The sequence below is a fragment of the Drosophila sechellia genome, chromosome 3L (assembly GCF_004382195.2).
Source record: "Drosophila sechellia strain sech25 chromosome 3L, ASM438219v1, whole genome shotgun sequence".
Classification (NCBI taxonomy): domain Eukaryota; kingdom Metazoa; phylum Arthropoda; class Insecta; order Diptera; family Drosophilidae; genus Drosophila; species Drosophila sechellia.
This window is the reverse complement of record NC_045951.1, coordinates 10,900,737-10,912,589: the sequence shown is the minus strand read 5'-3', so window position 1 is coordinate 10,912,589 and position 11,853 is coordinate 10,900,737. Positions and strand designations below refer to the sequence as shown.

At 45.8% G+C, this 11,853-nt stretch overlaps 4 protein-coding genes across 5 annotated transcripts; 1 reads left to right on the top strand and 3 right to left on the bottom strand.

Annotated features, from left to right (window-relative positions):
- Positions 1-808: 808 nt before the first annotated feature.
- Positions 809-3,061, bottom strand: LOC6605243 (inactive ubiquitin carboxyl-terminal hydrolase MINDY-4B). Its single transcript, XM_002030045.2, has 8 exons — positions 2,924-3,061; positions 2,646-2,860; positions 2,407-2,575; positions 2,177-2,242; positions 2,031-2,101; positions 1,760-1,913; positions 1,626-1,697; positions 809-1,487 (listed from the first exon to the last, which is right to left on the bottom strand). The coding sequence occupies exons 1-8, from the start codon at positions 2,978-2,980 to the stop codon at positions 954-956; spliced, it is 1,338 nt and encodes a 445-aa protein (XP_002030081.1). The 5' UTR covers positions 2,981-3,061; the 3' UTR covers positions 809-953.
- A 1,055-nt stretch (positions 3,062-4,116) lies between these two features.
- LOC6605242 (uncharacterized aarF domain-containing protein kinase 5) lies at positions 4,117-6,573 on the bottom strand. Its single transcript, XM_002030044.2, has 5 exons — positions 6,350-6,573; positions 5,449-6,285; positions 5,217-5,382; positions 4,804-5,150; positions 4,117-4,737 (listed from the first exon to the last, which is right to left on the bottom strand). Exons 1-5 carry the CDS (start codon positions 6,362-6,364, stop codon positions 4,429-4,431), a joined length of 1,674 nt encoding a protein of 557 aa, XP_002030080.1. The 5' UTR covers positions 6,365-6,573; the 3' UTR covers positions 4,117-4,428.
- A 285-nt stretch (positions 6,574-6,858) lies between these two features.
- LOC6605241 (protein wntless) lies at positions 6,859-9,869 on the top strand. 2 transcript variants are annotated; one of them, XM_002030043.2, is made up of 3 exons: positions 6,859-8,352; positions 8,527-8,661; positions 8,864-9,869. In XM_002030043.2, the coding sequence occupies exons 1-3, from the start codon at positions 7,044-7,046 to the stop codon at positions 9,241-9,243; spliced, it is 1,824 nt and encodes a 607-aa protein (XP_002030079.1). In that variant the 5' UTR covers positions 6,859-7,043; the 3' UTR covers positions 9,244-9,869. The 2 variants fall into 2 exon arrangements, with proteins under 2 accessions (XP_002030079.1, XP_032575713.1); XM_032719822.1 differs by lacking the exon at positions 8,527-8,661 and having other exon boundaries at positions 6,860-8,352.
- LOC6605240 (putative Dol-P-Glc:Glc(2)Man(9)GlcNAc(2)-PP-Dol alpha-1,2-glucosyltransferase) lies at positions 9,862-11,513 on the bottom strand. Its single transcript, XM_002030042.2, has 3 exons — positions 11,258-11,513; positions 10,730-11,200; positions 9,862-10,663 (listed from the first exon to the last, which is right to left on the bottom strand). The coding sequence occupies exons 1-3, from the start codon at positions 11,408-11,410 to the stop codon at positions 9,938-9,940; spliced, it is 1,350 nt and encodes a 449-aa protein (XP_002030078.1). The 5' UTR covers positions 11,411-11,513; the 3' UTR covers positions 9,862-9,937.
- Positions 11,514-11,853: the final 340 nt, after the last annotated feature.

Sequence of the window (11,853 nt, the reverse complement as noted above, 5' to 3'; positions counted from 1 at the left end):
AATCAACTGGTTTAGAGTCCTGCAGTCGCTCTTCTCGTAAAGGGAGGCCTCATCCAGGCAGATTTCTGAAGGCTGTGGCCCCATTTCATAAATCTGCCTTTGCTCGTTTCGGCATTTGTTTAGATACTTTGAATATTTTACGTGTATTTACCATCGCCGTTTTTGGTTCGAGGTTCGGAATTTCGACCGTTCGTATCTTTTTAAAATACCAATTCGGATTTTTCCATCGGAAAGACAGCAACAGTAGAATTCTACTAATCTTTGTGCTAGTTAAATAATAAACTGGTGCATCGTCTAACAAGCTTACAATATGTGGCACTAAATCTATAATATATTTTTGGGGCCTTTTCGAAACCCTAACTCTACTAATTAAAGATATATTGTATCAGATTTCTCTTATTATATTGGTAATATGCAAAAAGATTTAATAGAGATATTTAAAATTATTTAAACTCAATTTTCTGGTTATATTATTTGATGTTCTTACTGATTTTTGGAACTTACTTGTTTGGTTTGCGAATTAAAACGTTTTATATCCAATAGAGTATATGTCAAGCAGTTGAAATTCATTTTTGCATTGGTCATTCGCCAAGAAAGTCGATTTATATCATAGACCAAGAGACAACATGACAAGCTTACATGCTTAATGATTAACAAAATTATTGAATTAAACAAAAATATATTTAAAATAAATGTAGTAATAGTTCTTTGCTTAAGTATCTGAGCTGATGAAATTGCTTTGAAAACTAATTTGAAACTAATTTTTAACTTTCAAATTCAATTGGAAATGTATCTTATCTCTTATAGGCAAATAAATTTTTATTTTTTAAAAAACTAATTTAATTGATCTGATCTTGTGATCTTCTATTCACTTTGATGATATCTCTTGCGCTTGAATGTGAATCGTTCTGACTTTAGCAAAGGAGTATCTATAGCTTTTTGGATCCTGCATTCTACTGTGTGGTACTAAAAAGATAACTCAACATCGATGGCTGCACGTGAAAGCTTATAGTTGCCTCTTCCCACTTGGTACGAATCAGACGCTGCAACGGCGTGTTGAGCGTCGACTCCTCCTTGGCGACCACATCGTTACCACCGCTAGCGCCACTAGCAGCACCACCAACACCGCCGCTAGCGCCACCCACACCGCCGCCGGCAGCAGCACCTCCTCCACCGGAAACGGTCGTTGGCGACGTTGCGCCATCCTCCTTTCCGGACATCGAGGTACTCTCCGGCGTGATTGGTTGTCGCTCCAACATGACCAATGCCTGCTCGTTGTACGTCCGATTGTCGATGGTCATCAGAATCTGGTGACCGGAGCAGCTGTAGTAGTTCACATCGAAACGCGACTCCGCATGATAGTTGCGCAACAGATCCGGATTCTTGTTGAAGATCACGCCAAAGTGACCCGTGCAGCTGGTTATCCAGATGGGATAGTTGGGCGTCTTGAGTCGCGAGCCCGGCTGACGGGACTGATTAACCGCAGCCTTATATTTAATATACAATAAAAGATTTAATAGTAAATGAAAATAATAATTATATGAATATAATATATGTAGGCCAGAAATGTAAATTGAGATTTTGAAATAAGGTTTTTGAGAAATTCCTAGTTTAAGTCCACTTACGCTAGCTGACTCGATGTCCCAAAGCAGGAGACCAATCATACATCGTTTGAGAACGCCGTACTGCGGAACCGCCTGGAAGAACCAAAGTATGCCCATTGCAGTCCTAGGAAAATCTTTCAAAATCCGCTACCCACATAGCTACTCTCGTCGCCCACATTTACAACACCATTATGGATATAGGGAGTGGCACGTCCCGTCAGCAGCAGCGTGACAATCATTAGGGATCCCTCCTCGTGATTGCTCGACGTCAGGGGCGAGGATTTGGCCGAGTCCAGATCCGTTCGAACCCTGCAAAAACATTCGAAAGTATTCACCGCCGAGGGGTACAATTAAATGGATTATGAAGGGTTCTCTGGAACCAGAGAATGCCATTTGCATGCACAGGACAGTTGGGCTCAATCTTACTTTCCCATGGATCGCGTGAGGACGGCGCTATATAGAAACAGCAGGGTGCCTGGGGTCTCCTCTTCTGTAAACTTTTAGGCAGGTTAAGTGCAAACTGTTTGATCAAATGGCTGGGCAAGTAAGTAAGTTAACTTTGTGGGTCTTACGTATTTGAAATTTCGCTTCAAAAAGTATTCCAACTCGTCGTTGGGTGACAGCGTGAAAACATAGAGCTGCAAATGGTTTTATAACTTAAGCATCAAATCGTATAACATCCTTTTACTACAAGTTTAATTCCTTTCAATTTCTGAATTTAAATGTGATATTTTTTATAATTTTAAGCACGTATTGCTTTTATTAGATCAATAACGTTGACTTATGCAATTGTGGCACGTACCTTCTCGGTGACGGAATCATGGAAATAGCAGGCGCTGTGGTCCACGAACACCTCGTCCTCCGACGGCAGCACCATGGTGACCTTGCCCTTGTCCGAGATGGTGCGCAGTATCTCCAAGAGGGCGCAGAACAAGGCCTCCCTCTGCATATCGGCGGTGGCCAGGAGCGGACTGAAACAAAAACACACACAAGCACTCTGCAAAACCAAGTCGAAGACCGGAAACGGAAATGGAAACGCACTCGGTAAGCGAAGCCACGCGACTGGTCTTCCGGGCGAAGAGCAGATACTTCAGAACGAATCCCTGGACGACGGACAACAGACCACGTGTGGCGTTCCGGGGCGAACGAAGGCCGTAGGCCAGCTCCTCCTTGGGAGCACCAAACACAAAGGACGTCTGTAGCCATTCGGCTCGCATGGGAATTGCTGCGGTACCGAAAACCAAATTGCGCAGATCCTAAACGATGGCACAAAATCTACAGGATCATATGGCGTCCAAGTCCGGATGACTGCTAATTACCGTGGCCAATTCGGCGGTTATAGGCGTGCCGCCCTGCGTGATGAACTCTTTGTTCATTTTCGTTTTCTCTAATTAGCTGCTGATTTCCGTTTCCGCTAGAGACCTTTGCTCCACTCTGCGACTCGTCGGCGAATGATTTCTCGTCGAGCACGGTTCCGGGCTCCAAGTCGAGCCTCAGAGGTGGAGGCTTTGGCAGACAGCTCCCAGGCATTTCACACTTCAACATGGATTTTTAATTTCATATTTAGCCGTGGGCGCACGGGGCGTATGCGCAACTAAGCAGAAGCCAGTAAGGTGGCAGTTGGTTACAGTGGGATCATTTCGTTTCATTTCATTATTGGTTACTAAACAGAAAATAACAGTGCTAAGGGAATTCTTTCAGTTCAGCGTTTTATAAAATGTTTTCCACAACTTAGAATGCTTCTACCTATTTTGTGGCCCACTGTGATGGGTTTTAGGCTTAGGCTGAGAGGGTCGTTTGCTGTCTGTCAGTCAGCGAAAGTAACTTTAAATGAAATTGAATTGAATTTAGTTCTGTGTGCGGCACACGAAACTCGATGTATGTGGCACAATAAGTGAAAGTGTTACGGCGGGACGCGATGGAGACGAAGGCGTAGACATGGGACAGAGGACATGGGCTTGGCCATAGGTGGAGGTTTCATTTAGCTTGAATCTGGCATGTTGCAGCCTGTCAGGGCGCTCCACACAACCGGAAATATGTAGTTGACGCCCATTTGTGCCTATTCCGAGGCAAAGGAACACCTGTACCCAGGAGCAGTTGTGTTTGTGTGCATTACTGGGTGTTAATATTCCATTGATACACCGGAAAGACATTCCAGTTCCCACCGCAGTATGGCTCAGGCATTTTAAATTTAGACAGCACTCATGTTTCGGGCAGGCTACCCCCGATTGATTTGTTGAATTTTTGGGAGGGCCTAAATGGAAGTGAAAGTGGCCCAATAACCGGCTGATTGGCTGTCTGGCTGGTTATAACCTTGGGCAAGTCAGCGTCAATTTTATTAAAGTCCCAAACTGGCATGCACACTACGGCTTAACACCAGTGGTGAATGCCGCATTTCCATGGCTTGGTATATCGAAAATGCCCCCGGGGTGTCCGAAGTGATCAGATGCAGCCAAACTGTTGAAGGCTAATCTTCCCGCCTGTCAGTAAACTCGCTGGTAACTGGCAGTCATTACAAGTGATTAGTAAATTTATTCAGAAATCCTACACCTTAATAGCCAATTAAAAGTAAAGCATCATAAAGGCATAAATACTTTACACACTATAAAAACTACATATATTCTCCAACTTATTCTCTGTCATATTATAAAACAATTACATTCATATTGTCATGGTTCGACTGGATTTTCGCCTATCAAGTTGAACACTTACAAGGTTACATATTTCTGAGAATAAGTTAGTGGAATAAAAATGATGTATACATTTACATACAAAAGTACATTTTGAACTTATGATTTAGGCGTAAATCAAACGGTTAGCGTGGTTATTTCAACATATCAGGCTCCGGAGGCTGCATTATCTCTTTCATCACGGTTCTCGCAGAGGCAGGAGCCCGACCAACTAGGTACAGGATGTTGAAGTACCAGTCGAGGAGATACAGCTTGAAGGCTGACAGAAACAGACAGTACTCGAAGTATATGCGTCCACTCAGCCAACGGATATATTGCACGGGAGACCTTCTATTGTGCTGCATATAAAGGCACTTCTGGGCATATCGCGCCATGACCCGAGGACGATTCACCACGTCCCCATGCTGATGACTAATGGCACGCACTGTGTTCAGATTACGCACCTAGTTCAATAGGTAAATATGTATCTTAGCTGATAACAAGTGTGTATATATAGCTACAAAATTTACCACGAACAACATGCTTCGGGGCATCTCCTTCAGGGTGCCCATGATGTGCTCGAAGTTGTTCCTGGCTATCTCCTGCATGTGATCGATGTCCTCCTGCGTCAGTTTGCCGCTTATGCGACCACCTCGATTCCGTATGGGCTGCTGGAAGAGCACTTCGGCGAAGCGCATGTAGTCACCGATACCGATCTTCTCGGCGGCGGCCTGCATCCGATTCTCGTGGCGCAGAACGGTGGCCTCCCAGAACTCGCAGAGTGGACCTCGCACATTTTGAGGCAGTTCTTCGTAAAGTCCATGATCCAGCAAGATGATGTCCGCACTCCCGTTTTTTCTATTTTTTCTCACAAAAACTTTAAAAAAAAGTGAGGATATATAAATTAAAACATTTCAAGGGTAGTTTTCACTAGTTAACGCACTATTTCCTGGATGAGGATCGGCGTGCACGAAGCCAGTGTAGAAGATCTGTTCAGCAAAGGCCTCAAAGAGCTTCACATCGATGTCCTTTAAGCTGAGTTTTTCTTTTTCAATCGTCTTCAGATCGCTGATCTTGCATCCATCCATCCACTCAAGAGTGAGCACTCGCTAAGATAAGCATCCAGTTAATCAATTTACAATATTTTCAAATGTCTAAAACTTATGAAAACTCACCGTTTTAGTGTACGACCAATGCACCTTGGGCACGTGGACATAGCTGAACTTTTTCATGTCCTTGGCGCAGCGTTCGGCATTTTGTCCCTCCTGCAAAAAGTTCAGCTCCAGCACTAGGTTCTTACGCAGGTCATTTAAGATCCACCCGAAGTTGTAGTCCTTGAAGAAGAACTCGACAATGTCCTGAAGAAAGATAATGGTACCTAGGTCGCTGATGAATCGCTTCTGCAGATCATTGTATTGCACCTTGACGGCCACCTGCTCGCCGCTGGGCAGCTTGGCTTTGAATACCTGCGCCAAGCTGGCGGCCGCCACGGGCTGATAGTCGAACTCCTGGTATATATCCTCGGGCAACTGGCCAAAATCCTTGCGAAAGACCTTTTGGACATCCGCTTGGGTGGTGGGCAGACATCTATCCTGCAGCAGGGACAGCGTGCTGGTGTATTCCACGGGCAGTATGTGATTGATGGCCGCGAATCCTTGGCCCACCTTGATGTACAGACCGCCGTTGAGCAGGCACGTCTCCAGAAGTCGCTCGGCGCTCTTCTTGTGCAGCAACTTCACCTTTGTTTCGTACTCTGGATCGTTCTCGTCCAGCCGCAGATAGTCAGCGGCTATCAACCCAGCTGTTTTTAAGGATCGTACAAATCGCACGGAGGCGCCGCAGTAGGTGAAGTCGTTTACTATCCCATCGTAAGCCAGGCCGCCTGCGCCGGCTGCCAAAAGACTCAATCGCAATACAGGACGACCGCCTTTCTGGACACTAGCTTCTTGCTGACCATGGAGTGCTCTTTTGCCTCGAATCCGTGTCCCGAGGCTCAGCAACTGACGCACACGCTAAGATTTTGGAAAATATGTATTCTTTGGGATTGATAATGCACCTCAGCCTTGTAGCACTCACCTGAAGAGGTCGCATTTTCCGCCCGCCCGCTGCAAATTTCACCCAATGTTTACTCTTTGGACACCTGTCGCAATATCAGCTGGAAAGGCGGAACAGCTGTTTGTGGAGCCGCCGTGATGATAGCAACAACGCGATGATGGGGCAACGTCATCGTCACCCGCGCATTTGGTTTCGGTTTCCGCGGTTTGAGAATTTCAAATGTTTTCGATTTACTAACTGCTTGAAAAGTGTCATTCAAAAATACGAAGCACTCTATTCATAGAAGAGGATTTGTTTCTGTAAACTTCCGCTGTACACCAGTTCAGCTCCAATATGTTGCAATTGAATAATTTTATGTCTAAATAATAGTTCATATTCAAAAAACAGCACCATAAGTTATAAAATTAACAATATTTCATTAACATTTCACTGAACCGTTATTTTTGTTGGCAAAACTAAATATACCAAACAAATACTTATGTTGGTATTTTGTTTAAGTACCAAAATCGTATCTTTTTGAATCATCCGCGCAAGGTCACACTGCTTTGTTGAGTCTTGATTCGGTTGTGCATTTTTTCTGTTTGCGGCGACGGCGGCGCGTTTGAAGTATTGTTTTCAAGTGCAGCAGATTGTTTACTTTACGCCCACCCAACTGTGTAAACAAATCCAGCGTAGGGCATTAATCCAGTGAGCTCCAAACCCTCGAGCAACCAAGATGTCGGGCACCATACTGGAGAATCTGAGTGGCCGCAAGCTGTCCATATTGGTGGCAACTTTGCTGCTCTGCCAGGTGCTGTGCTTCCTGCTGGGCGGTCTGTATGCCCCCCTGCCCGCCGGCCATGTCACCGTGCTGGGATCGCTATGCCGCGAAGATCATGCCCGCCAGAATGACACCGGTTTCCTGCTGTACTCACGCGGCGCAGGAGCCTGCATCCCAGTGACACGAGAGGAGGTGGAGCAGGACTCAACAAAGATGGCCAATGAGTTGGTGCACGTTTTCCAGATGCCGCTGCCTCGTGACCTGCGCGACCTGGACTACTCCCGCTGGCAGCAGAATCTGATCGGTGTGCTACAGGTGGAGTTCGGCTATGATTCGTCGTCGGAGCTAAGGGAGCCGCCCAGGGAACTTCAGTTGACTATTGACATGCGTCTGGCGTACCGAAATAAGGGGGACCCCGACAACGGCTGGAAGTTGTACGCCCACGGCGTGGAGCATCGCTACTTGGATTGTGTGACTTCTCATGTGGGTCCCACAGAAACGCTGTACTCATGCGACATGATCCCGCTGTTCGAACTGGGGGCATTGCACCACAGCTTCTATCTGCTGAACTTGCGTTTCCCGCTGGACACACCGAGCCAGATGAACCTGCAGTTCGGCCACATGCACGATCTCACGTTGACAGCTATTCATCAGAACGGAGGATTCACCCAGATTTGGCTGCTGCTCAAGACAATGCTGTTTCCTTTCGTAGTGGGCATCATGATATGGTTCTGGAGGCGGGTGCATCTGTTGCAGCGATCCCCCGCCCTGCTGGAGTATATGCTTATCTATTTGGGAGCCGCTCTGACCTTCCTCAACCTACCGCTGGAGTACTTGTCGCTGGTCTACGAGATGCCGTACATGCTGTTGCTCAGTGACATTCGCCAAGGCATCTTTTATGCCATGCTGCTCACGTTCTGGTTGGTCTTCGCGGGTGAACACATGCTCATTCAGGATGCTCCGAACAAGTCGACCATTCGCTCGCGTTACTGGAAACATCTCTCGGCCGTCGTGGTGGGCTGCATCTCGCTGTTCGTCTTCGACATCTGCGAAAGGGGCGTGCAGCTGCGCAATCCGTTTTACTCGATCTGGACAACGCCGCTGGGCGCTAAGGTGGCCATGACCTTCATTGTTCTGGCCGGAGTTTCGGCAGCCATTTATTTCCTCTTTCTGTGCTACATGATATGGAAGGTGTTTAGGAATATTGGCGACAAGCGCACCTCGCTGCCTTCGATGTCCCAGGCGCGTCGACTCCATTATGAAGGTAAGATATCCATTTTTAAGTCCAATGGATATTCAGATTAAACCATGTATGATTTAGACATTGAAACATGTTCGAAAACCAAAAATATCTCACATTTCGCGTCTCCCATACTTAAATTTCATATCTTAATTAGTTTTGCGGGACACACTTGTTTATTTTGAAACGTTTTTTCAGTGAATTTAGACCAGCATGTTGAAGATTCGGCCGGAATAGTATATTTTTACTCAAAAGCTTTTACCCTGCTTTGCGGTTCTATTAAAATGACACTTATCTCAATATTTCTTAAGCGTGAGGCAAATGAAAGTAAAGGTATGACAAAAAAGTTTTAACTATGATTCAATGTTGTATCCAGAAGCTACACTAAACTCATGCCGTTCCAAATTTATTCACATCATCCGATGTAAATTAGCATAAACAATAAATTGAATTGAAAACAAACTAAAGCTTTTAATACGCTTATATTGAAATCCAGTTTTAATAAGTTTAAATCTCAATTATGTCTAAATTTCAGGTCTCATCTACCGCTTCAAGTTTTTGATGCTGGCCACCCTTGTATGTGCTGCTCTGACCGTCGCCGGCTTCATTATGGGTCAGATGGCCGAGGGCCAGTGGGACTGGAACGACAATGTGGCAATTCAGCCAACTTCCGCCTTCCTGACCGGCGTCTACGGCATGTGGAACATCTATATCTTTGCCCTGCTCATCCTGTACGCGCCCAGTCACAAGCAATGGCCCGCCATGCACCACAGTGACGAGACCACGCAGTCGAATGAGAATATAGTGGCCTCAGCTGCCAGCGAGGAGATCGAGTTCAGTCACCTGCCATCGGACTCCAATCCCAGCGAGATCTCCTCCCTCACCTCGTTCACACGCAAGGTGGCCTTCGATTAGGCGGGAGGACTCGAAGAGTATTGTTTTCTAAAGGGTTGTGTGCCAAACTGAGATCACAATTTGGCCTGCAGCCGCAACGCTTAAAGTGTGTGCTCATTTAATTACCATAGTCAGTAGCAATTCTTGCCTAGTTTTGCATTCTGTGCATTCGACAACGCGACCAGCATTATTACTTATCATTAACTTATAGATTGTCTAGTTTCTCTCAGCATGCTCAAAGTGTACGATTTTATCAAATGTATTTTTATGTATGCGCCTCGGCAGTATTATCTATTGATGTCCAATTGTGCTAGCTTGTAAGTTTTAACATATATATCAAATAACATTTTATACGTGTATTTACGTTCAAGGGTGGTCCCATTTCATTGCTGAACATCTTGCCTCGGAAACTATATGTTTAATATTTAATGATTTCGAATGGTATTTTAAAATGATATTATTCATATAGTTTCAAGTGCCAAATTGTACACAGATTAAAAAAAAAAACACATACAATTTATAAACTATTTTACACTTACTACCCTAAAATATTTATCCAGAGAACTCTGCCCAGATTTTAAAACTAAAACGTAGAGCAATTTTGTATTCAAGTAGCAATGCATCGAATAAAAAGCAATATTGAAAATGTCGAACTGTTTTATTTCATAAATGCCCAAGACGTTATTGAATTGTTAAGGAATGCCGTTTAACGGAACTACCAGATGATCCTTTGAGGAGTGCGATAGTTTTTCCAGTAGAACTCCTTGGTAAAGTACACGTAGAACGTGGCCACATTGAGCAGCAGATGAGCTCCGAGCTCCAGCCACTCGGCGTAACCCTTGCGAGTGTGCCGTGTGTTCAGTCGAAACAGAATGTACGGCACCAGAAAGTAGCGCAGCTCCAGGAGTCGCTGGAAGCACAGCACCAGGAAGAGACTAAGTGGAAACATTAACTTAAAGCTGTCCGGCATGTGACGCAGTCCGCAAAAGAGTACGCAAATGGAGAGCAGATAAACGGGCGCCATGGCGTAGCGGAACCACCAGAACCGTCCATAAAGTCGGCTCCATATATAGAATGTATAGTGTCTGTTGTCGGCCAGCAGGTAGGGATGCACTTCGGTGTTTAGGTGCACCACCACCAGTATGAGCAGCAACGCCAATAGGGACAACAAGCGGTTCCTTCGGATTAATTCCGCTGCCGCACGAAACTGTCGTATGGTGTTGGATATCCCGAAGCCAGCCGCAAAGGTGGCGAAGTAGAAGAGCTGCGGCACATGCAAACTGGCCTCGTGGGCACTCTTATCGCCCACCACAATGGAACCATTGATGAAGAGGAATCCCACGAACGGCAGAATGATCGACGCGTAGAAACAGCACTTGGCCAAGATACTTAGGATGCAATTGCACAGCAATTGGGGGCTGCTAAAGAGTTGAAGCCACAACTGAAAAATCAAGAAAGTTCTGATGCTTATGCCATTATACCATGTATGTACAAGACAATGACCCACCTCTTTGCCCATCAGTCGAACATTTTCCTTGGGAACGCGCCCAGTGCGGACGCATTGGTGGACCAACGTGTCCAGCACAGTCATTCCGGTGGCCATGCAGACCCACACGATGTTCGTCTGGCGCATGAGCACACTGGCAGCCCCGAAGACCGCCGCCGGCAGGTGCGCCTCCTGCTGCCAATAGTTGTAGAACAGAAGCACCATGGTCAGCGACAAGGTGTCCGTGTAGTAAAGGTGGCTAAAGAAGTAGAGCGGCGGAAGCACGGACATCGTGATAGCCTCATGAGCGGCATATGAGTTGCCACCCGACCCGGCCAGGATGCGCCGTCTGATCTTGTAGAGCAGCAGAATATTGATTCCGGCACCTGCTAGGCTGAGCATTCTCAGACTCGTCACTGTGCACAGGTTCAGGGGATTCAGAAGCAGGGCGATCAGATAGAGGCCCGGAAATGTTGTTATCTTAGGATCCCACTGTAAGCAAACTGGTTACGATCTCCTTGGTCAAATTAGTAGTAATCCCTCGTTTACCACATCGAATTCCTTGCGGCAAAAGGCCAATCCCTGCGGAATGTGGAACTCCTCGTCGATTACATAGTCCGATGTGCCATTCACCCGCAGGAACAGTGGCAGCGAGTACAGCACAAAGCCCACGGGCAGGATTAGTTTCCAGGACCCATTCATGGTAGGCGATCCTTTTGATCCGACGCCTTCCAAACGAGAATGCTCCAATTGAATTTGTTTATTTTTGGACTCAACCAGCCGGCAATGCGTGGAAATGCACTAACGCCTGAGCTGACATTAAAAACTACTCAAATACTGAACTAAAATACCACAACATTCAATTGAGGTATGTTTGTAAGTATGTTTCAAGTTTAAATTTATCGTGCTGATATTATTACATTGAAGGAAGTATTTCGTTTGTACAAGAATACGGTCTGGGTCCTGGGTTATTGTTTGTTTAATTTATAAAAGTTTTTCGAATGCCTCGCCAGTTATCACTGCTGGATCTAAACAATGACTGCCTGTCCTGTATTTTGAGATTCTTACCCGCAGAGGATCACTTGCACTTTGCACACACTTGCACTCGTTTGCGAAATGTCTTCACGGATTGCGGAAGAATTTTT